The sequence below is a fragment of the Lepidochelys olivacea genome, assembly GCF_965140295.1.
Source record: "Lepidochelys olivacea isolate rLepOli2 genome assembly, chromosome: 2".
NCBI classification, from domain to species: Eukaryota; Metazoa; Chordata; order Testudines; family Cheloniidae; genus Lepidochelys; species Lepidochelys olivacea.
Genome location: NC_140412.1, coordinates 269,017,364 through 269,039,925, shown reverse-complemented (window position 1 = coordinate 269,039,925; position 22,562 = coordinate 269,017,364). Strand labels below are relative to the sequence as shown.

Genomic DNA, 22,562 nt, shown 5'->3' with positions numbered 1-22,562 from the left:
CCCCTTTCTGAAATTAAAAGCTACAGTTTTGGGCCGCTGTGGTGTTTTCCCCACCACAGGGATGTTAAATTTAATTATATTATGGCCACTATTACCAAGAGGTCCAGCTCTATTCACCTCTTGGACCAGCTCCTGTGCTCCACTTAGGACTAAATCAAGAATTGCCTCTTCTCTTGTGGGTTTCAGGACTAGCCGCTCCAAGAAGCAGTCGTTTAAGGTGTCAAGACACTTTATCTCTGCATCTGGCCCTGAGGTGACATGTACCCAGTCAATATGGGGATAATTGAAATCCCCCATTATTACTGATTTTTTTCATGTTAATAGCCTCTGTAATCTCTCTGAGCATTTCAGTCACTCTCACCATCCTGGTCAGGTGGTCAGTAATAGATCCCTACTGCTATATTCTTATTAGTCAAACATGGAATTACTATCCACAAAGATTCTGTGGTACACTTTGGTTCATTTAAGATTTTTACTTCATTTGATTCTACGCTTTCTTTCACATATAATGCCACTCCCACCCGCACGACCTGTTCTGTCCTTCCGATATATTTTGTACTTTGATGTTACTGTGTCCCATTGACTATGCTCATTCCACCAAGTTTCTGTGATGCCTGTTATATCAATATCCTCATTTAATATGAGGCTCTCTAGTTCGGCCATCTTATTATTTAGACTTCTAGCATTGGCATATAAGCACTTTAAAAACTTGTCACTTTTTAACTGTCTGCCATTACATGATGTAATTAAATGGGACTCTTTTTCATTTGACTGTTTCTCATCAGATCCTACCTGTATTTTATCATCTTCCATCCTCTCCTCCTTACTAGGACATAGAGAGTCTCCATTAGTAGATCCTTCCCTAAGGGATGTCTCTGTCTGAACCATGTGTTCCTCCACACCTGTTGGCTTTCCCCCAGCTCTTGGTCTAAAAACTGTTCAAGGACCTTTTAAATTTTAAGTGCCATTTAAAAGCCTTACTAAAGTCAAAATATACCCAATCCACAAGGCTTGTCAAAGAAGGCTATCAGGTTGGTTTGACATGATTTGTCATTTTGTCATGTTGGTTTAACTGGGTGTTTATCCTTTTAACAAATTTGTGTCCGTCCCCACCCCCACCATCTTTTCACTGCTGTCTCTGTCTGAGCAGGCACAGGAAACGTTAATCTGCTAACGAATATGTTTCAGGGGGTGTGACGCTGTATGGAATCTGGGGGATACTTTAGGTTATTGTGACTACCAGGATTATAAAATTGCAATGAGTTATGCCAGATATGCCATGTGAGGCATCTGCAAAAATATCATGATTTGTTTATATGTTTGTATCACCTTTTGTATTATGTGTTATAGATAGGTCTGTATTTCAGACTTGTTGTATGCTTCTGGGTGTCACCCCCAGACAATTGGCCCATTGAGAGAAGGCAGGTACATCTTATGACTCAGCAAGGCCTGCAGGGACAGGCCTATGGACAGAACTCTGAGGCTTTCAAGCCATGTGCTGGGCAGCTTGTGTTTGGAACAAAGGCCACATGGCAAAAGACTATAAAAGGCAACTGCAGCTCCTCCAGCTTGTCTTCAGTCCTGCTTCTTACCTCTGGAGGGTAAGATCCAAACCTAGACTGACCTGGCAATGTGGCTGGCCCTTTGGGGTCAGAAGAACATTTTGTATATGTGAGCAGAGTTTAAAATAACTTCTCAGTGTACTGGACCTAGATGTTGATTGGGAGCCAGAGACAGAGGGCAATAAGGGGACTGTGTGATTCCTTTTTTGCTTCGTGATAACCAGTGTGGGGGATCAGAAGCGCAGTTTGTGACTGGTTGGGAGGTTTGACTTCAGTGTTACCCACCTGTCTTGCGAGTATCTGCTCTCCCTTTTGCAGCCAGCCCTGACCTTGGCATCTCCAGTGAGGGCTGCTCCCAGGCACCTCCAGTCTCAGGGGGTTCCCCTGTACTGAAGTGAGTTAGCTAATGTCCGTGAACATGCCCAGAACTGTATAAGAAGGTGAAAGAATTGTTAATGCTTAGAAATATTTTTTCACACAACTCTCTGGATCCCATGAGCCGTTCTGGCTCGTCACTGCTCTCCTTGCCTTGCTGCTCATACAGGTTATGCAGGCTAGGTGCCGGGCAGCGGGTAGTTCTTTCAAGTGCCTTCCCCTTTAAATGGGCCTGGCCCTGTTCCACCCCACCCCGCTCCTGGGGCTGTGTCCACATGCTGCAGCAGGCTGGACATGGCACTGCCTGCCGACAGCTGGGGAAGTGCTTCCCCTCGGGGCTTCTCCTGTTCTCAGGGCAGAGAGGGGCTGGTGGCTCGGAGTGGGCGTGCTCCTGAGGGGCCTGGGGAGTGTTTGGAGGGGGCGTTACCACAGGTGCTGGAACTACGGGTGCAGGGGGGGGCTGCCGCACCCCCTCGCTTGAAGTGGTTTCCATCATGTCCAGGGTTTGCAGCTTGGTTCAATGGCCCTGAGCACCCCCACTGTGCAAATTGTTCCAGCACCCCAGGGTGTTATGACAGGGGGAGTTTGTCTTCATCCTGCCTCAGTCTCATCCAGCCTCTCCTCCTCAGCTTCAGGCAAACAATTGGTGTGAGGATGGGGAGGGGTTAGGCCGGAAGGGGAGGTGTCCTGAAGAAGAGCTCTGGCTTGAGAGGTGAGCTACCATATGAAACCACTTGCACCTGCTTGCTCTAGTTAATGTTCTAGGTGTAATGGGCGTGTTAATGACTTGTCTGAGAGATATTTAGTAGGGAGTGTGTTTCCCCATCAAAATCACAGAGGGAGCAAAGTTAATAAGGCTCAGGGGCATGGACCAGAAATGGTGAGCCGTACTTATTTATAGGACTCCCGTACTCTACCCCAGGCCCAGAATCGACTCAGCCATTTGTTTGTCTTCAGGTGCCAGTGACATTTGAAGACGTTGCTGTCAGGTTCTCAGCAGAGGAGTGGGAGATCCTGGAGGGATGGCAGAAGGAGCTTCATAAAGAAGTGATGGAGGAGAATTACCAGTTGCTGATCTCGCTAGGTAAGGAGCAGCATGTTTTATGTCTGCATGGAGGGCTGTGGGCCATTACCTGGCATTGCAGTTACAAATGTGTGTCTTTCCGGCTCTGCCGACATTAAACCAAGTGCAGGAACTGTATTTAAACTTCTCTCCAGCTACACTGGTTTTCAGTGGTCTGCATAGGTAGGGCCAAACTGTCCCTGTCTACACTCATAGATTCATGGATTCCAAGCCCAGAAGGGAACACTGATCTCTTGTCAGGCCACAGGACTTCCCCCAAAATAAGCCCTGTAGCAGATCTTTTAGAAAAACCTCTTGATTTGAAAATTGCCAGTAATGGAGAATCCACCCCGACTCTTGGTAAATTGTTCCAGTAGTTAATTACTCTCCCTGTCAAAAATTTACACCTTATTTCCAGTCTGAATTTGCCCAGTCTTCAGCTTCCAGCTATTGCATTGTGTTAGACCTTTCTCTGCTAGATTGAAGAGCCCATTATCAAATATTGGTTCCCCATGTAGGTACCTATAGGTTGTAATCAAGTCACCCCTTAACCTTCTCTTTGTTAAGTTAAGTAGATTGAGCTCATCGTGTCTGTCACTCTAAGCCCAGTTTTCTAATCCTTTCATCATTCTCAGGCTCCTCTGTGACCCCTCTCCAGTTTATCAATAGTCTCCTTGAATTGTGGGCACCAGAACTGGACACAGGATTCCAGCCCCGATCGCACCAGGGCCAAATAGAGATGGTAAAATAACCTCTCTGCTCCTACTTGAGATTCCTTTGTTTCTGCATCACAGATCTCATTCCCTCTTTCAGCCACAGCGTCCCATCAGATGCTCCTGTTCGGCGGATTATCCACCACGACCCCCACCTCTTTTTCAGAGTCGCTGCTTCCCGGGACTTAAGTATGGCCTACATTCTCTGATCCTAGAAGAATACATTTACATCTCACCATATTAAACAGCACATTGTTAGCCTGTGCCCAGTTTACCAAACCATTCAGATCTCTCTGAATCAGTGACCTGTCTTCATTATTTACGGCTCCCCCGATGTGTGTGCCGTCTGCAGACCTTATCAGTGACGATTTTGCATTTTCTTCCAGGTCTTTGATAAAAATGTTAAATAGTGTAGGGCCTACAACTGCTTCCTGCGGGACCCCACTGCAAACAGACTTGCTCAGTGATGATTCCCCATTTACAGTTACATTTTGAGACCTATCAGTTAGCCAGTTTTTAATTAATTTAACACCTGCCATGCTAATTTTATATCATTCTAGGTTTTTAATAAAAATGTTGTGTGGTACCATGTCGAACACCTTACAGAAATCTCAGTATATAACATTCATACTATTACCTGTATCAGCCAAACTTGTAATCTCATCAAAAAAAGATACCAAGTTAGTTTAATAGGATCTGTTTTCCATGAACCCATTGACTTGCTTTAATTACATTACCCTCTTTTAGTTCATTTTTAATCAAGTCCCATATCAGGTGCTTCGTCATCTTGCCAGGGATCCATGACAGGCTGACAGGCCTATAATTACCCAGGTCATTCTGTTTACCATTTTTAAAAACTGGCACAACATTAGCTTTCTTCCAGTTTTCTGGAACTTCCCCAGTGCTCCACCTCTTGTTGAAAATCACCATTAGTAGCCATTGAGTCCCTCAGCCAGCTCTTTTAAAACTCTTGGATGCAAGTTCTCTGGACCTGCTGATTTTAAAATGTCTAACTTTAGTAGCTTCTGATTAACATTCTCCACAGACACTAGTAGAATGGAAAGAGTGTTATCATCACCATATGATGAGACGGCATCATCTGTTTTTCCCCAGATACAAAACAGAAATATTTACTGAACACTTCTGCCTTTTTGGCATTATTGTTGATAATTCTGCCATTTCCATCTAGTAATGGATTGTTTTAGTTCCTAATATATTTCATAAACTTCTTATTGTCCTTAACTCTGCTTTCAATAGATTTCTCCTTGTGTTCTTTTGCTTCCCTTATAAACTTTCTAAAGTTCCTAACTTCTGTTTTATATTCATTACTATCAACTTCCCATTTCTTCTATTTGTTACATATTATTTTTTTATTTTTATAGCTGCCTTTGCTTCCCCTCTAAATTAGGTTTGGTTTTTAACCAGCACAACCTTCTTCCTCGGTTGTGGGATTGAGGCTTTTGGGGCGTCTAGTAAGGTATTCTTAAATGATTCCCAAGCATCATTCACCACAACACTAGCCGTGTTTAACCACCTTAGTTACAGGAGTGTTCGTTCTTGCTTGTGTGGGAGATACAGGCTCTATCTGTGATACAAGAAGGCCCCCCACCGCTGCAGTAAAGGAGCACCTCACGTTCTTTAACTCGTTAACTTTCGCAGCACCCCTGTGTTATTATTTCCATTGTACAGATGAGGCTCAAGGCTACACCGCAGCTCAGGGCTTGTGTCCCAGCTCGAATAGACAGACGCCGCTGGCTCGGCTCGAACTAGCAGTGCGGCCATGGCCGGGTATGTGCCCAGGCTGTCAGGCAGAGCAGCTAGCCAAAGCCACCACCCAGGCTGCTGCAGCCACGGGGCTATTTTTAGCATACTAGCCCAGCTGGTGTGCGTACATCGCGCTGAGGGGGGAGTTACCCCTCCCAGCTGCTGTGTAGACGTGCCCGGAGCGACGAAGTGACTTGTCTGGGTCACACGTAAGCATGTCAAAGGAATCTGTATTAACCCTTGTGGCTACCCCCTGGTTCTCTAACGCATTCCTCCCCGGTTTCTTTTCTGCCCATTCCCGGGCAGGAATGAGCTATGTTATAACATACTTTGGCCGTAGCTGGGGTGGGGTTTGGTTCTGTAGGGTAGGGCAGTGGCTCTCAACCTTTCCAGACGACTGTACTCCTTGCAGGAGTCTGATTTGTCTGGCGTACCCCGCATTTCACCTCACTTAAAAACCACTTGCTCACAAAATCAGACATAAAAATACAGAAGTGTCACAGCCATGCTCTTACGGAAACGTTGCTGACATTCTCATTGTCACCATACGATTATCAAATAAATCCATTGCAATATAAACAGCGTACTGACATTTCAGTGTCTAGCATCCAGAGCAGTATAAACCAGTCACTGTCTGCAGGAAATTTCAGTTTGACCTGACTTTGCTGGTGCTTTTTCTGTAGCCTGTTGTAAAACTAGACAAATCTCTAGCTGAGCTGATGCACCCCCGGAAGACCGCCACGTACCCCCAGGGGTACGCGTCCCCCTGGTTGAGAACCACTGGTATAGACGGAACCGCTGGACACTTTTCTTTAGAAGTCTGATTCCGGCACGGTTTTGCCTCGTTCACACTGGCTGAGCGAAACGCACAGAGCTGGAACTGTTTCAGCTGCAGCTGGTGTAAGACCTGATGGGTGTGGCTGAGAGTTACACACATGTACACACACACACACACACACACACTACACGAGCATTCATCTCCAAATCCTCCCCTGGCACTAGCATCCCTTCGTTTCCACCGGTGGTAGCCGCAAGGGAGCACTAATGTAAACTGGACACTGATGCTTTGACCGCTGTGTTATCTGACCCTGTCTAGACAGCACCGTGGTGAATACTCTGGCAGCTGGTCTGCACCTCGCTCCCGCTGGTGGAGCTGCACAGGTGGTACCAGGGGTGGGGAACGTGAAGAAAAATGCCAGTGTCCACAAGGCCTCGCCACGCAAACCACAGGCAGCTTCCATTGGCAGTGGCTCATGGGAAGGTTGGGGACGACTCTCCTCCCGCTCACATGGTGGGAACCCTTGGAAGCCAGAATGAGAGGAGAATCCAGTTCCTTCATTTCCTCTCTGATCCATGTGGAGGTCCCTCCTCTGTCCTGAGCTGGGCTGGCGTTTCAAAGCAAAGCTCAGCCCAAACCTATTGCGAAACAAACCCATGAGTTGCCTCAGGTTTGCTGAAGACACTAACGAACGTTACACCAAACCAAGCCTGTACTGTGACCCTGTAACTAAATCCCGAACCGGGAAGTTGTGGTGCGCTCACGAGTTTCACGGGGAACCCCTCTGGCTCTGACTTCCATTGGGAGGTTTTAATTTCAGCTAAGGCAAATGAGCCATTGAGCAAATACAAAGTCTCTGACTGCGGGAAAGAGCCGTCTCACCCCACTTCCCGCCACCCTCTGCACCGAACCATCTCCATCTCTGGGGGGGCTGTCTCTTCCCTGGCCGGGGGGATTCTGACATTTGAAGTGGCAGGATGTAGAACATAGATAAGTCAGAGTGAAACTGGAAAGGATCCAGAGGCGAGCAACAAAGACGATCAGAGGGAGGGAACACAAGCCATATGGGCAAAGGCTGAAGGGACTGGGTATCTTTAGTTTGGAAAAGAGGAGATTAAGGGGGGACATGATAGTGGTCTTCAGATACTTGAAACTCTACCATAAAAAAGATGGAGAAAAGTTGTTCTCTCTGGCCACAGAGGGCAGGACAAGAGGCCATGGGGTCAACCTACAGCAGAGCAGACAGATGAAATCTCAGGAAGAACTGCCTCAGTGTAAGAACGGTAGGACAAAGGAACAGACACCTGGGGAGGTTGTGGAAGCTCCTTCCCTGGAGGTTTTCAAGAGGAGGCTGGAGAGCCGTCCCTCTGGGATGGTTTAGACACAACAAATCCTGCATCTTGGCAGGGGTTAGACGGGATGAGCCTCGCGGTTCCTTCGAATCCTGTGGTTCTGTGATCCTATGAAACATGTCCCCACCCCGGGCAGCAGTACACACCGAGGTTTGCACCATCTCCTGCCCCTGCTTTGCACCATCCTGCCTGGCGTGCAGGTCGCCCTGTTTGTCAGCTTCCACCCAGGTCATGTGTTAACGGCCCTGTCCGGGGCTCAGCTGAGCTGTAGCCAGGTTCCCGGACAGCGCCCAGACCGGGCTGGATTCTGGCCCGAGCTGAATGACTCTGCTGGCCGTGGTGGACAGACAAGAACTGGGGAGACTAGGCGGAAGTCGCTATGAGTTCCATGGATGGCCGGCGAGGTGCAAAGAAGCATTGGCCCCGTCTTACTCAGCAGCTTCATTGTTTCTCTGCCCCCGGGACAGCCCCGGTCCCCAGCTGGGGTGGCTTTGAGCTCCTGGGTGGCTCCTGGCCCTGCTCGGACTGGCTACTGGTCGCCCGGCCTCTGGCTGGCCTGGGGTAGCTCGCCAGAGCGAGAGTCATTGTGCTGAGTCTTGTTTTCCCTGACCAGGTCAGCCAGTTCCCACGCTGGCTCTTCTGGCCCTGACTGCGGAGCGGGAGGCTGCTGGCAGCCAGATCCGCAGCATCTCCGGAGAGCGAGAGCTCGCCAGCAAAGGCGGCAGCTCAGAGGGTGAGTGAGCCCTTCAGTAACCAACGCTAAGCCACTGCCCGCCATGCCAGCCCTGGCAGTGGGTAGACTGCAGATGCCTCTGACTGGCTGGTGTGTCAAGGGATCTACTGCACACCCGTCGCTGGGCTGGCTGAGACCTGACAGCAGGCCCAGCCCCCCAGAAGATATCGTCTAGACCCAGGGTGTCTGTCTTCTCCTCTCTCCCACCTTCCTGGGGCCCCTTTCCACTGTCCACAGAGGGAGCCCCATGGGGTCCAATAGAGCTACTAGGAACTGACTCTGCCCCCACCTGCCACTTTGGCCCCTATGCACCTCTCTGGCGGTGCCTAGGGGCCGGTGATACAGCCCAAGGGGTCAGGGGAGAATTCCCCCGGTGCAGGCAACCTGGCCCTTTGCAAGCCCCAGCATAGATGGCAGATTGGGGGAGGGAGAAGCTCATGGTGTTAGGGGGAGTCTGATCCATGCCACAGCCCAAGACAGCTGCTGACTTACACTGGGAGCTGTCAGCCCAGAATCTGCAAGCACAGCCCCCTCCTCCGGGGACAGAACAGGACCCTCCGTGGTCAGCTTTCTCCTACCACCACTGAGTAAAGATGGTCTCCTGGTGCGAATCCCACACCAGCAGCCAACAGACCTCCCTGCGGTGAAGTGATGGGAGGCTGCTGGTTCTGCAGCCTGAGGCATTTCATAAGGGTAATAGGAACCATGTGGATGGAGACCACCCCCAAACAGATAAAATTGTGCCCACGGTGACATCCACTATTCCATGCACCCACGTCTTTCTAGGTGAAGAACTGGCCTTTCCAGGGGATGACCCAGATGTGGGTGGATTCTGGGACTCAGGGCAAACAGAAGAGGACGGGTGCCCCACAGGAGATGAGGAAGGTAAGAGATTCCCTGCCCGAGGTGGAAAAGAAGGGATGCCTCCTCTGCTCTCCAGCGAGGCCAGTCCTTTACCATCCTTTAGTCCAGTTTTCCCTCATGCAGATTTCCTGCTTTCCGCCGCCTGCCTAGCCCTGGTGCACAGAAAGGATCTCAGGTAGGTATCTCAAAGGCCACTGACGTTCTCTGCTTTCAACTTGCACCTTAAAACCAAGCTCAGGGTTCATAAATAAAACAGAAGCCACGGACTTTCTCCCTGCGGTTGTGCTGGTAAGTGGGTACCGTACACTGGGGATAGCACAACCGCAGGGAGAAAGTCCGTGGTTCTGTTTTATTTATGAACCCTGAGCTTGGTTTTAAGGTGCAAGTTGAAAGCAGAGAACGTAGTGGCTTTGTGTATACCTACCTGAGATCCTTTTGTGCACCAGGGATGGCAGGGGGGAAAGCAGGAAATTGCATGAGGGAAAACTGGACTAAAGGATGGTAAAGACTGGCCTCGCTGGCAGAGCAGAGGAGGCATCCGTGGGTCAGTAACATAGAGGAGTTGATAGGTACAGATCTCCTGAGCCTGAGGCCAGAGCCTTTTGCCCACAAGACCATCCATCCTCTCGATTAGTGGTTCACAGATGCCCATCCAATGACAGTGGAGAGGTTTCTCTTTAACACTAGGTCTAAATATCCACTGTCAAAGATCCAGGTGGTTTTATAGGGTTAAAATGAACCCGCCCCTCAGCAACAGGCCCTGAGCTGATGCTGGCTTTGTCTGTCTAGTTAAACCAGAAATAACTCCAGAGAATCCACCTGCCCTTGGCCTGGAGAACTGTTTGGTGGAAGTATCTGCCAATAGACCCAGTCATGCCGACACACCGAGCAGCTGCGAGTCCACCAGCAGCACAGAAGGGGCTCAGCTTGGGAGGCTGTATGCAGAAGGTGAGTCACAGAGGAGTCAGACTATGCTAGTGACATGGCAGGCACCAAAACTGCCTTGGCAGGCCGACACGTCCCAGAATAGTGCAGTAGGAGTGTGACACAGCTGTCCCGGGTGTGTGAGGGGATGCGGAAGGGTCGGGGCGGGGGGGTCTTAGAATGATATGGATATGGGATGGACACGATCTGCTGGGTCCCATCTAGCTCATCCGTTGGGAACAAATCTGAATGAAATTAAATGGCTAGAGCGACAAGGCTTCTCCCCCTTCCTTTGCGACTTGACTCCACAATCTGATAGATCTCATGGGTTCCTGAGATCCAGCCTAAACTTTCCTTTCCTCCGTTCAATTTGGTGACCTGTCCTCACACCCCTTTGGGTCATGCTGAGCATCTCCCATTCCTGCTGGTTCATACCTTCCCATCCCCTGGTGTCACGCCCCCGGTGTCTCTTCCTCATGGCTTAGCCAAACTTGACATCCTGAGGCTGCGTCTTTCCCCCTAAATCACCCCTTCCTCAGCTCACCTGGGTTTCCTTTCCAATTCGTCCATGCCCTTCAGGCCCTGGGGCGCCAGATCTGAATGCCTCATTCCACAGGCACTTTTGTAGAGATGACCTGCTCCGGGGTGTGATGGATCTGTATGTGCAGCCCAGCCTTGCTGGCAGGAGTGCGAAGAGAGAAAAGAGAAGTGCTGGGGGTCAGTGTAAGTTCCTGTAGATTTGACAGGGCTCAGAGACCAACTGCACCACACTGCCATGGCTCCACGTCTCCCGCTGATCTGTTTCTTTTCTGACTATTAACACAGAAGTTTCTCCAGAGAACAGCCCCCTCCAAGGTCTGCTGAACTGCCTGAAGGAAATTCCCATCAACAGACCCCGTCACCCCAACATGCAGAACCCCAGCGCACAAGGAGACGTGGAACACAAGAGAGTGGGGGTGGAGATGAAGAGCTTATGTGCTACGGGTGAGTTAAAATGTCTTAATACCTTAATGCACAAAGGAACAGTATCTTGCTAGGCAGAGCGGAGAGATCAAATACTCTGCTTCTGGCTGTGTGTGGTATAATCAGAGAATGAGCTAGGAGCTGATTGACTGACACTAGTTTTACATTGATGTAACTTCAGTGGAGTGACTCCTGATTTACACAGTGTAACTTAATAGCACAGGCCCCCAGGGTACAAAACTACACAGCCCGAATTTGGGGCCCAGTTAAGCCCAGAGTATTTGGGTGCCAGCTGAATAAGAGCCATTCGTTATTCGCATGTCTGTGTGTCCATCCTACAGGGGTGTCACTGCATTGGTCAGTATTCTTGCTACGCAGAGGAGAGGTACATGCATGAACCAAAATCCGTGTTGCCGTGTTAACCTTCATATGGCCATGCTCCATCCTTCCTACGCTGCATCCCCTTCTTCGCACTGGTAACTGGAGAGATGTCTCAGAAGGGGAAGAAGCGCTGACGCCATGTTATTTGTGTGATTGTGGATCTTCCCTCCCTTGGTTTCAGGCATTCTAAAATCAAAATGAACCTAGTTTCTGGGTGGACGCTTGGCATTTGAAAGAAGCGTGTGGCCTGTCTACGGTCAAGCCGCTGATCCAGTCGGCTGTGTTGACTGTGTTCAGGAGAGAAGGAGCCGAGCCATTCGGCTGCAGGACTTGGACTGAAATTGAGTTTGTTTCTGTAGTTAAAACAGAAGTCACGACAGAGAGTTCCCCCATCCAGGGGCTGACGGGCTGCCCTGTAAAGAGGCCCAGTTATCCAAGCACCCCAACCAGCAGGTCGTCTACCAGCAGCGCACAAGGGGGTGTGGAAGACAGGAGGCTGGAGCTGGGGCTTTGGAGATGTTCTTATGAAGGTATGGTTCAGTCAGGCATAGGATAGGGCCTGACATGTCTCCTGGTAGAGTCCATGGAAAGACACCTGTTGACCTCAGTGTCAGTGGATTGGCCCCTTCTCCTCAGAAGGAGGATGTGGTTTGCAAATGTATACGGTTATAGGATTCGTGTAGGGTGGAGTTTTGGCAGCAGGGTGATGTGCCGTTAGCCGAACACTCTAGGGCTCTGGGATGGATTTGACCTAAAACCTCAGTGTGTTCTCAGGACCTGGTCACTCCATTGCTGGGGCTTGCGAGCTGACAGAGGGGTCTGAAATTCTGAGAGATTTGGAGAGAAACCGGAGGGACGTCTGGGGATCAGAGGACAGGACTGCATAACCCCATATGAACACCATTGATTGTTAAACCAAATGAAATAGGTCCAGAGAAGCCCTTATTTCCTCCCCGATCAGGACCAACTCATCCAGGGCACACTGACACAAAAGAGAGGAAACACAGTGACCAGTCAGGCTGTCTGGGGAGAATCTCCGTAAAGACCCCTAGAAATATAAACTCTTGGGTTCTCAGGGTTAAATTCCATAAACCACTGATCAGCCCAGAGTCCCGTTTCCTACAACCCTGGGGGTACCGTACTAACCCCTCCCACCCGTATGTTATCTACAAATGTGCACCAGCTCCTGATTGCTGGCTCTGAGCCCCCACCTCTGCCTTCTGCTCTGGCTGATCAGGGCTTCGCCGGCGATCCGCTGGTTGTTCCCAGTATTGACCCTCTGCATCCTAGATCAGCGGTTCTCAATCAGGGGCCGCAGCCCCCTGTGGGTCCGCGAGCCCTTTCAGGGGGGCCACACGGCCCCGTGGCTGAAACCCAAGCTCGGTTCTGAAGCTGGGAGCAGCGCGGGGCTGAAGCCACACCCGCCCCCCTCCCCCGACGCCGTGGCCTCTGAGTGAGTCAGTGGGTGAAGGTGGCACTCCCTCTCTGGCCCCCAAAGTGCGGAGCTGGCTCGAACCCTACCAGACTTTGACCCCCACCCCAAATAGAAGCAAAACTGTGCCTATGCCTAAGGGTCCCCCCCGGCCCGGAGCCCTGAGTTCCCCCTCGCACCCCCTGCTGGGCCCTGGAGTTTTTATAGCATGTTGAGGGGGCCTCCGCAAGAGAAAGGTTGAGACCCCCCCTGCCCTAGATCTGGGCAGGAGGCTCTCCCAGCGATGGGGAACCAGCCCCACCCACTCTCCCGGGGGTGGCACTCAGAGGCTGGTGTTTAAAGGGCTCAGGTCATGTGATTCAGAGTCAGGTGGAACCTTCTTCCCGCAGGGCGAGGGGTTGAGTTAATCGTGTGTTTATTTTATTATTCACGCCGCGGCGACGGCAGAGAATAGCCCCCTCCAAGGCCTGCTGAACTGTCTGAAGGAAATAATTGTTCACAAGCCCCATCATCCCCACCCCTCGCCCTGCCAATCGGCCAAGGGCCGCACGCGAGGAGACCCAAGGCAGAGGAGGCTGGAGAGCGAGGATGGGAGCTCGTCTGTAGAAGGTGAGTGTGTGTAAAATTATAGCTCCCCTTTTGGAATCGGGAACAGTTCTTTGCAGCCGGTGCTTGGCTGCCCCTCGCGTGATGCTCGCTGTACAGGCGGGGCAGTTGGTGAGAGACGCAGGAGCGGGGTGACTGGACCTCAGAGTGTGTCTAGCCGTGGTGCCTGGTTCCCATGTTGTCTTGCACATATTTGTAGGGGAGCTGGCTCGAAAAATCCAGTGCCCACATCCGGGGAGCAATAATGCTGAGCGCTTGCACAGAGAAGCAATCGCATGGGCAGGTCTTGGCGGGCTTTGTGGGGGTGGGAAGGGTCATTATCTCTCTCCCAGGTGAGGTAAGTGCGGGGACGTGTCTTGCTCAAGTGAATTAGTGACAGAGGTGGGGGTAAAAGCCCGGGGCCCCCTGCCCAGTTTGTTCTCAGTCTGCCAGAGTACAGCTGCCCCTCTCAGCTGGCTTTAGGAGGTTTGTGGATGGACTGAACCAGCCCCACAAGTGCTGACCCGGACTTTGCTGTTCTGCATACAGTGGAAACAGAAGTAACCGCGGAGGATCCACAGGACCCCGGCTTGGAGAGCTGCCCATCAGCCAGGCCTGTGAGCAAAGCCAGCCCTCCTCCCGGGCTGTCCAGCCGCTCCCACACTAGCAGGGCAGAAGGAGAGGCCAGCGGTAGGATCCTGTTTGGCGAAGGTGAGCCATCGAAGTCACACCCCATCCCGTGTACGTGCCTTGTGTGAGATGGCACCGAAGGGGGCGCGGGCCATATGCTGCTCTGCCCCTGCCTGCCTTCCCTCCCACTGTCGAGACTCTGCCATGATGACCGGGTGGTGGATGGCTCAGTGATCCTGGGGTCTGTCTCGCCTGTCCGCCATCCATCACTTCCAGCGGCCCGCCCCCGTCCAGGCCTCCTGGTTGTCGTATTTATACCCAGAAAGTAGAGCCAGTCCGTCCCTCAGGCCACACTGCTGATGACTGATGTAAGGAATCCCCGGCCACATAGACAAGTACGGGGTCAGCCCCTGCTCCAGGGGCCTGTCTGAGGGGAAATGCTTTAACAAGGTGCGGTACCAAGGTATCGGCCCCGAAGGGGGACGAGGCAGAGAGTCACATGGCTGCTGTCTGCGGAGGTCGGAGGCGTGGGGCAGCGAGTCTCTATCGTGCCCCATAGCGAAGGGAGCCGCTGGGAAGCAGCTGCCCAGAGGCTGAAGTTCTGACTTGCTCACAGGAGCTGTTAAAACGGACGGAGCTGCGGGGAGCTCCCCTGCCCAGGGCCTGCTGAGCTGCTGGAGAGATGTGGCCGGCCCCTGTCGTCCCGCCCGGCCCCGGCCAGCCTGCAGCTCCCCCACCAGCAGTGCCCACCGGGGGGCAGAGCAGAGGGGGCTGGCCCCGGGGCCCTGGCACGGTCCTTGGGAAGGTGGGGGGGGTTCGCTCCCACACTGCGGGGGGAGACGTTCGCAGCAAACCTGAGGCCCCGCGGGTTTAAGAGGCAACAACCCGCCGCTCACCCCCGGGCTCGTCGTTGCTGAAAAGGCTTGCGGAGCGTCAGGAGCTGATCGCTCCTCGAGCGGGTCTCCAGGGCCGGGGAACGGGCTCAGGCTGCGGTGGGGACGAGGTGCGCAGCGAGGGAGCGGAGGAACAGCCAGCGAGCAGGAAGGCCTGGTTCCCTGCTGAGAACCCAGCCAGACCTTGGCAGACTAGGCGGCCGCCAGGGCACGTCATGGGGAGCAGTCGCCACACCGCAGTCACGCTCTGGCACAGACCTCGGCGTTCCCCGTGCAAGGGGGTTTGCACTGATATAATTGCACCAGTGTCACTGGGCAGCGCCGGTGTAAAACAGGGCTTGCACCAGTGCATCTGAAATGAGGGTAAGCCACAGAGGCGCACACCCCAGTACACACTGGTTGAAAGCGTCTATCGCAGTTTAGCTCTGCCAGTGGGAATGAACCCCGTCTGTAACAGCTCTGCGTGTATTCCCAGCAAGCGCCCACAGCACTGGCCTGTGTACCAGAGCCTTGGCTAGTCACTCCGGCTGGCTGCTAGCCTCAGAAGCCAAATTCTCTCCCCAGAACAGGCTCATAAAGCAAAGGACTCTCAAAGTGCATCTCAGGTCGAGACCAGGAGGCTGGTGGGGCCTGCACAGCCCCCTGTGACTCTGCCCGTTTGGGGGATCTCCCTGCGGGAGCCCGGGGGGCTGGCCAGTGAGTGGTACGGCGGGGTGACTGTGCTGGGGGCAGACACCACCTGTCCTGCACCTGCAGGCCGTGCCCTCTCCATTGTCCGTTAAAGCAGAGGTGGCCCTGGAGGACTCCCCGCTGCGCGGCCTGGAGAACTGCCTGAAGGACATAGCCGTGACCAGCCCCCGTTGCTCCCAGCCACCCGCTAGCCGTTCCTCCAGCCGCGGCGCACAGAGAGCCCTGGGGGAGAGGCCTGGGCGAGAAGCTGGGAGCCTGTCTGCCGAAGGTGAGAGCCGTAGTGCGTAGCGGGGGCGCCCCCGCTGGATACACCTCGGAGACAAACGTGCTGTGGCTGGGCAGGAAGGGTCAGCTCCTCCCGGAAATCGGACAGTGGGCAGGGGAGCAGGTTCAGGTCCCTAAAATCTCTATGATTTGGGGACCAGTGGTGCCAGACGCATTGCGTACACAGGGGCCTTGCTCCATGCATTGGTCCGCCTGCTCTGCAGAGGAGGGACTATACTAGGGAACATGCAGAAATCAGCGGGTCTTTACCAGGACCAACCTGCTTCCATCCCCAGCCCTTTCTGTGCCGCCCATCCCACGGGGGTGCAAGGGGCAGAGAGGAGGGGTCTCGGAGTGCAGTTGATTGCTGTTCACGTCCATTTCGAGTTGAATTAGCCGCTGGCCCAATCCCCAGGGTCTGATCGGAGGGCGTCTAGTTCTGGGAGCTGGGGAACGGGCTGGTGGGTTTATCATGCGCGGAAGGGCCAGGACGCCTCTTCCAGCCACAGCCACTGGGCTGTTATTCTGGGCATCGTTCCTATCGTTAAAACAGAAGCAGCGACAGAGGATTCCCCCCTGCGTGGCCTGCTGAGTTGTGTGACAGACACAGCCGCACCCTCCCCCCAGCATCCCAGCCCGCCGACCTGCAGGGCCTCGGCCAGCGGCACCGAGCGGGAGACGGAGCCGAGGGGAACGGAGGCCGGGCTCTGGAACTCGTCCCCAGGAGGTAGGACAGTGCTCCAACCAGCGGTCCCAATTGAAGTCCCTGGGAATCTGCCACAGACTATATGGGACCAGGACTGGACCCTAGAAAGGGGTGGGATGAGTCAGAGTCCACTGTTGCTATCTGCGGCTCAGGAGCAAGTCGGTCCTTTGGCTGCTGACCCTGAGCTGGAGCGTGTGTCTCCATGTTTCTCAAGCAGAGGTGACGCCAGGGACCAGCCCCCTCCACGACCTGGCGAACTGCCTGCAGGAAACACCTGTCCGTACATCCTGGGCTTCCCGAGTGCTGGCCCGCAACGCCGGAGCAGATGTGTCACCAAAGAGACCTGCCACGGGGATGGTGCAGAGCTGGTGCGGAGAGGGTGAGCCCAAGAATACACGAGCTATCACACCGTGGGTCCTGTCGACAGCTGCCCGGCTCACTGGAGGGTCCCAGCTGCCCACCTGCAAACCCCTGTCACTGAGCGGTCTCTGCCTTACCCATCTCCGACCTTAGCACGGCACTTAAACAGCCTCTTCGGTCACTCTTACGTTACGATTCCATTTCTAAATGGTTCCAAAGGGTTCATAAATGATGAATGGACGTGACAAGCAGGAGACAGGTGCCGATGGGCACATCACCAGCAGAGGCTACAGATGGTTATAAGCAGGCGTGGTAGAATTCAGGGGGTTTTATATTTTTGACAGATAATATTGATATTGATTTTAAGCATTTTTTTCCTATTTTTAGCCATTTAAATGTTTCACAGTTGCGCAAAACTATGAGCTGGGTGGGGGTGTCTGTCACTAGGGAGGTCAGACAATAACTACTTACTGACAATAGACCATGAGCTTCAAAAATGTAAAGCTTTATAGCCATTAAAAGACAATCTGTCAACACTGTGTGTCAAAATATACCCATTAACTATCCTTACATTAAATTTTACGTCCGCAAGCTGTATTTTCCCTACTTTGGCCATAGACTTGTGGGACTGGAAGGGACCTCGAGAGGTCATCTAGTCCAGTCCCCGGCCCTCATGGCAGGACGAAGTATATATACATTTTGATGACTATTGATGGAAATATTTTTTGTCGGTCTGTGTGTGTACGGTGAAATGCACGTTTTTGACAAAAATCTAACCCTTCCAAGCTCAGTTATAAGCCATAGTCAGAAGCAATTTGTTGGGCTCTGTAACAATTGATTAACATGTGTGTCAATCGTTTATTAGCCCTTTTATAAGCTATTTATACAGGGAACCGTACTGTAGAGTTTGACCTCCTTTTCTCTCCTTGGTCTTGCTGCGATCAGCACTCTGTTCCTTCCGTGCGGCTGTGAGGTTTGTTTTACCTCCTCGTCTCTCCTGTCTTTGCCTGAGTGTCTTGCACAGCTTTCAGGTCTCTCTGGTGTCTGTGCGATCAGGTCGCTCCTCCTTTCCCTTCTTCATTCCTTTGCTACAGCTCCAGAGGGGTCTGGTTCCTCTTCTTTCAGCCACCTGGTTCCCCCCGGCTCTGTGCATGCCCTCTCTGATTCGCTTGGCTATGCCAGCATTGTTGCATTCCTTGGCTCTGGTTTCTCTAAGGCTTTGAGTTGGTTTGGGGTCCTGGAGAGGAAGGATGGCATGGTGGGTAAGGCACTGGGGTGGAACACAGGAGAGCTGGGTTCTGTTCCTGGCACAGGCTGTCTGTGTCCTGGGTCAAGTCACTTTGGGTCTCGTTTACACTGGTGCACATCAAGAGTATGTGGGCCAGACCCTTGGCACTGTTGAGGTCCCTTTCCATCCCAGAGAATTGGTAACAAGCTTCATGTGTTCAGGAAAGGAGTGAATGAGACACTGTGGGGACCATTAGATCATCTAGCCCGACCTCCTGTATAACACGGGCTGTTAATGTTATCCCTGCGCTCAGCCCACTCTGCACCGCCCCGACAGCTAGTCCCTACCTTCGGAAGGGCGTACGTTTCTCTTCGAAAGCAGGAAGTGGGACAAGTGTCTGCCCAGGCCGAGAGCCGGTCTAAGGCCCAGTGGGTTTTACAGAGCTCAGCGATATGTAGCTCCAGCTGATATTGGCTTTGGATCTTTTCTTTAAACAGACATCAGCACGGAGACCTCGCCACTCCAAGGTCTGGAGAACTGCCTGAGGGACATCCCGGTAAATAAACACCACTACCCCCACATGCCAGCCAACATCGCCTTGACCAGCCCCACGCAGAGGGACATGGGACAGAGGAGGCCAGGGGCCAGGAACAGGAGATCACTTGGAGAAGGTCAGATGAAGTGTTTACACCATAACCCAGTGTCACCACCATAAGGATCAGGTGGCAGGGAGGGTCAGCCGGGGCCACAATAACACCCCATGGCAATCCTATTCCAGTGCTAACCATACTCCTGTGCAGTGATAGCCTGGCTCACTTCCATCTCCATTCCACGCACTGAGCAGAAGTCACCCCTCGGCAGGGTCCCAGCACACGGCCTGGGCGCCACTTCAACCCTGTGGGCTCCGGGGTGAATTCCACCAGACCTGCGGCCCCTGAGCTGCTGCTAACTTTCACTGTGCATCACACAGGTAGAAATAACAGGGGGAAGAGTTTGCGTTCCTGGCGTGCAGATTCTGATCTCGCGTACGTCTGTTTTGGCTTCTGGCTTCTCCCTGTGCCAAAGAGAGCAGAATCAGACCTGGGCTCTGAGTGGCGTGTGGTTCTGGGGTGCACGCTTTGCCTTATGCAGGGGTGGGGATGATGTGTAACCTGTTATAAACACAACGGGGGTGCGTGTGTGGTTTTTTAACCCATAAAAACAAACACAATGTGGGCTGGAAGCCAGGGGTGTCTAGAGAGGATTCTCCCCTCTATGGATTGGGGAAGCTTTTCCAAGAACTAGCTGCAGGTAAACCCGCTTCTGCCAGCTTGCTGCTCTTCCTGCAGCAATAGAAGTGAATCCAGACAGATTTGATCTCCTCACAACAAAGGCTCCTATTCATCCCTGGTGTAACTCTGACTTGAGTGGAGTTCCTCCAGGGATGAACCCAGCTGACTATCTCAAAGTCCCTGTGAAACACCTAGAATTCAGAGCCAGAGACATTCAGAGCCTCTGCCTCGACAATCGCAGTATGAGAGGGGAGGTGAATCCACTGGACGCAGGCTCATTCAGAGATGGAGGGAACCCATCCCAGAGCTGCAGGCCATGCACAGACGCAGGCTTGGTGTTGTTTAAACAGACGTCAGTACAGAGAATTCACCGCTGCGAGGCCTGGAGAACTGCCTGAAGGACATTCCTGTACCTAGCCGTAGTCAATCCAGTACCCCAGTCAGCCACTCCTCTATGAGCAGCTCACTGGATCCACGTGGCAGACTGGAGACAGCAGGGTGGCCAGTGAAAACAGAAGGTAAATAGAAAGTTCACAGTGTCCCTGGTTCAGCTTTGCAGAACTCACCATGGCATGGATCTGAAGGTAACATCTGTCTGTGTCGCTTTTCGGTCTGTTTTACTAGCCCTGGAATTCCATGGAAGCATTTCCCTTTTTAGGGCAGGATTTTCAGACGGGGAAGCAGCTCCTTGTGGGATAGTCCCAGACCCACTGGAAGTGGAGCTTAGCCCGACTTTGGGGGGAATTGATACGTTATGGGCATATCGACAGCGCTGTGTGTCAGCCACCAGTGAATACCTAATACCCTTGAATGAGTCTGTTCCTAAATTCCCTGTCAGCCAGGCGGCTGCCTATTTAGTGCCGCCCAGGTGCTCAAGGAGGGTTTAGACCCCTCTGATCTCTCCTCTGGAGCAGGGTTTGGACCCCTCTGATCTCTCCTTCTCTGGAATACTTTTTGCTTTTCTCCCAGATTTTACGATCTGCTCTTCTTGCCTCTTGCTGCCTTCGGTTTAGTTCTTAGGACCCCTCAGGCCAGATACTCAGCTGGCTCACATCAGCAGACTCCTGTGGCTTTGTGCTGATTTACAGGAGCTGGGGATCTGGCCCTCGGCACGCGTGCAACACGTGGTTCCTTTCACACTTTTCTGGCAGCTTTTCCACAGATTTGCACAGTGCTGATTCCCACTCCCTGATGTCCCCCAGACCCTGAGGTACAGTGAGACGTGGCTCGCTGGGAAGCCCATCACCGCGGCTCCTTGCCGTGGCCCCGGCTGTGCTGGGGTCTCCTTTTGGGGCTCCCTACGGTCACACACTGCACTCCCGCTGGAGGGCCCGAAAGGCTTGGCTTTTCAGCGTGCCTGGCAGGGGCTGGGAGCTGGGAGCAGAGCCAGTTGGCTTCACAAGTGTCCAAGGCGGATGGGAGCAGGGCTGTAACTCCCAGCCTCCTGCTGACAGAGATGGCGTACCTCTCGTTAAAGCAGGGGCCGTCTCAGAGGTCACGCCACCGCTCCAGGGCCTGGAGAACTGTCTGAAGGACATACCCGTGACCAGGCCCAGATGCTCCAGTGAAACTAGTTACTTCGGCCCCAGCAAAGCCCTGGGAGAGGTGGAGCAGAGGAGACCGGTGCTGAGGCCCTGGAGAGCATGCGCGGCAGGTGAGACAAGGAGCTGAGAAAGGACTGAAATGGGTGGGACTGCGTGTGACTCCTCAGTGGGCTTCTGGGAAAGAACGGGACGGAGAAGAGCGAGAAGCAGGGATTAAGATTTGATCCTTTTAAATTTACCTTCATCCCACTCTTTTTAAATCTAAAAATGTTTTGGACCACTGGGAACTGAAATCCCCCGGGTGCCCATGACACGTCCCACCCGGCCCTGACGTTGGGCGTTTGTATTATTAAACCAGCAGCAAGTGCGGAGAGCTCCCCCCTCTATGGACTGATGAACGGCTTGAAGGAAATACCCGCAGGCCGGCCGCGCTATGCCAGCACCCTGTCTAGCTACTCTCCCAGCAGCAGTGCCGACGGGGAGAGGGGCCCGTGGGGCGCTGGGCCGGGGACGTGGAGGTGGGGCAATGAAGGTGAGCCAGGGGCTTCGTGGCATCTCGTGGACTGTCAGGCCATGCCGTTCTCTCCATGAGCTCTCCCCGGCCTCACACAAAGCAGCCAGCTCTTACAGCAGCTGTGCTGGTGACGGGGTGATCTGCACTAGCAGGTTATCTGGGGGCATTGGGGGGTGATGGTGGGCAGTAACCCTGGGCTGAGGAGCAACGGTGAGTGGGGAGAACTGTGGGGTGAGGGGACCAGTGGGCTGAGGAGCGATGGTGGTTGGGGGGACCGTGGGCTGAGGCCCTGGTGAGCGTGGGGGACCGCTGACAGCAGCTGCTCTGTGGCCCAAGCTCTGTGCTGATCCTGTGTTGTCTAAACAGAAAGGAGCCCCGAGAATTCCCCTCTCCGAGGCCTGGAGAAGTGCCTGCAGGAGATCTCGGTGCCCAGGCCCCGGACCCCCAGCTCCCCCACCACAGCTGCTGTGGTGGGCAGCCGGCGAGGAGACACAGCGCAGAGGAGGCCAGAGATGGGGCACTGGGACTGGCATGGTGCAGGTAAGAGGAGGGTCAGGTTCACAGTGTGAAAGGAGGGGCTGTGCCCTTTCCTACTGCCCTGCTTTCTGCCAAGGCCCCTTGTTTGTCTGGTGTGAGAGGCCCCAGAGCCAGGCCTCACCCGCGGTCCTGTACGGAAGGGGACGCTCCGGAGTGCGGACGGGACAATCAGTGAATAGGACACATGGAGGGGGATGGTGGAGTTTTCCTTCTCCCTGTGTCTGCCCCCCAGAGTCAGGGTAAACCGAGGCACTGGGCAGAAGCGTGAATTGGGGGAAGAACGAAGCGATGGAGCCTCCGTTGGAGGCGGAAGGAATCGGACACTTTGCCGAAGTCACCGCAGAGCGCTCCCCCCCCATGGCCTGCAGCGCTGTCTGACGGGCCTAGCGGTGAAAGGCTCCGTCGCTCCAGCAGACCTGCCAGTGACAGCCCCACG

At 53.3% G+C, this 22,562-nt stretch overlaps 1 protein-coding gene across 1 annotated transcript in view; it reads left to right on the top strand.

The window, feature by feature from the left end:
• KRBA1 (KRAB-A domain containing 1) overlaps nt 1-22,562 on the top strand; it is a 47,096-nt gene that overhangs the window by 10,277 nt on the left and 14,257 nt on the right. The window contains exons 2-17 of the mRNA XM_084621142.1: nt 2,895-3,021; nt 8,221-8,340; nt 9,127-9,225; nt 9,994-10,152; nt 10,954-11,112; nt 11,832-12,002; nt 13,352-13,513; nt 14,039-14,200; nt 15,800-15,970; nt 16,520-16,693; nt 16,890-17,051; nt 18,758-18,931; nt 19,882-20,049; nt 21,009-21,185; nt 21,434-21,607; nt 21,956-22,129. Of these exons, the coding sequence (XP_084477268.1) occupies nt 2,895-3,021; nt 8,221-8,340; nt 9,127-9,225; nt 9,994-10,152; nt 10,954-11,112; nt 11,832-12,002; nt 13,352-13,513; nt 14,039-14,200; nt 15,800-15,970; nt 16,520-16,693; nt 16,890-17,051; nt 18,758-18,931; nt 19,882-20,049; nt 21,009-21,185; nt 21,434-21,607; nt 21,956-22,129 (2,533 nt within the window). The remainder of the gene's footprint in view (nt 1-2,894; nt 3,022-8,220; nt 8,341-9,126; nt 9,226-9,993; nt 10,153-10,953; nt 11,113-11,831; nt 12,003-13,351; nt 13,514-14,038; nt 14,201-15,799; nt 15,971-16,519; nt 16,694-16,889; nt 17,052-18,757; nt 18,932-19,881; nt 20,050-21,008; nt 21,186-21,433; nt 21,608-21,955; nt 22,130-22,562) is intronic.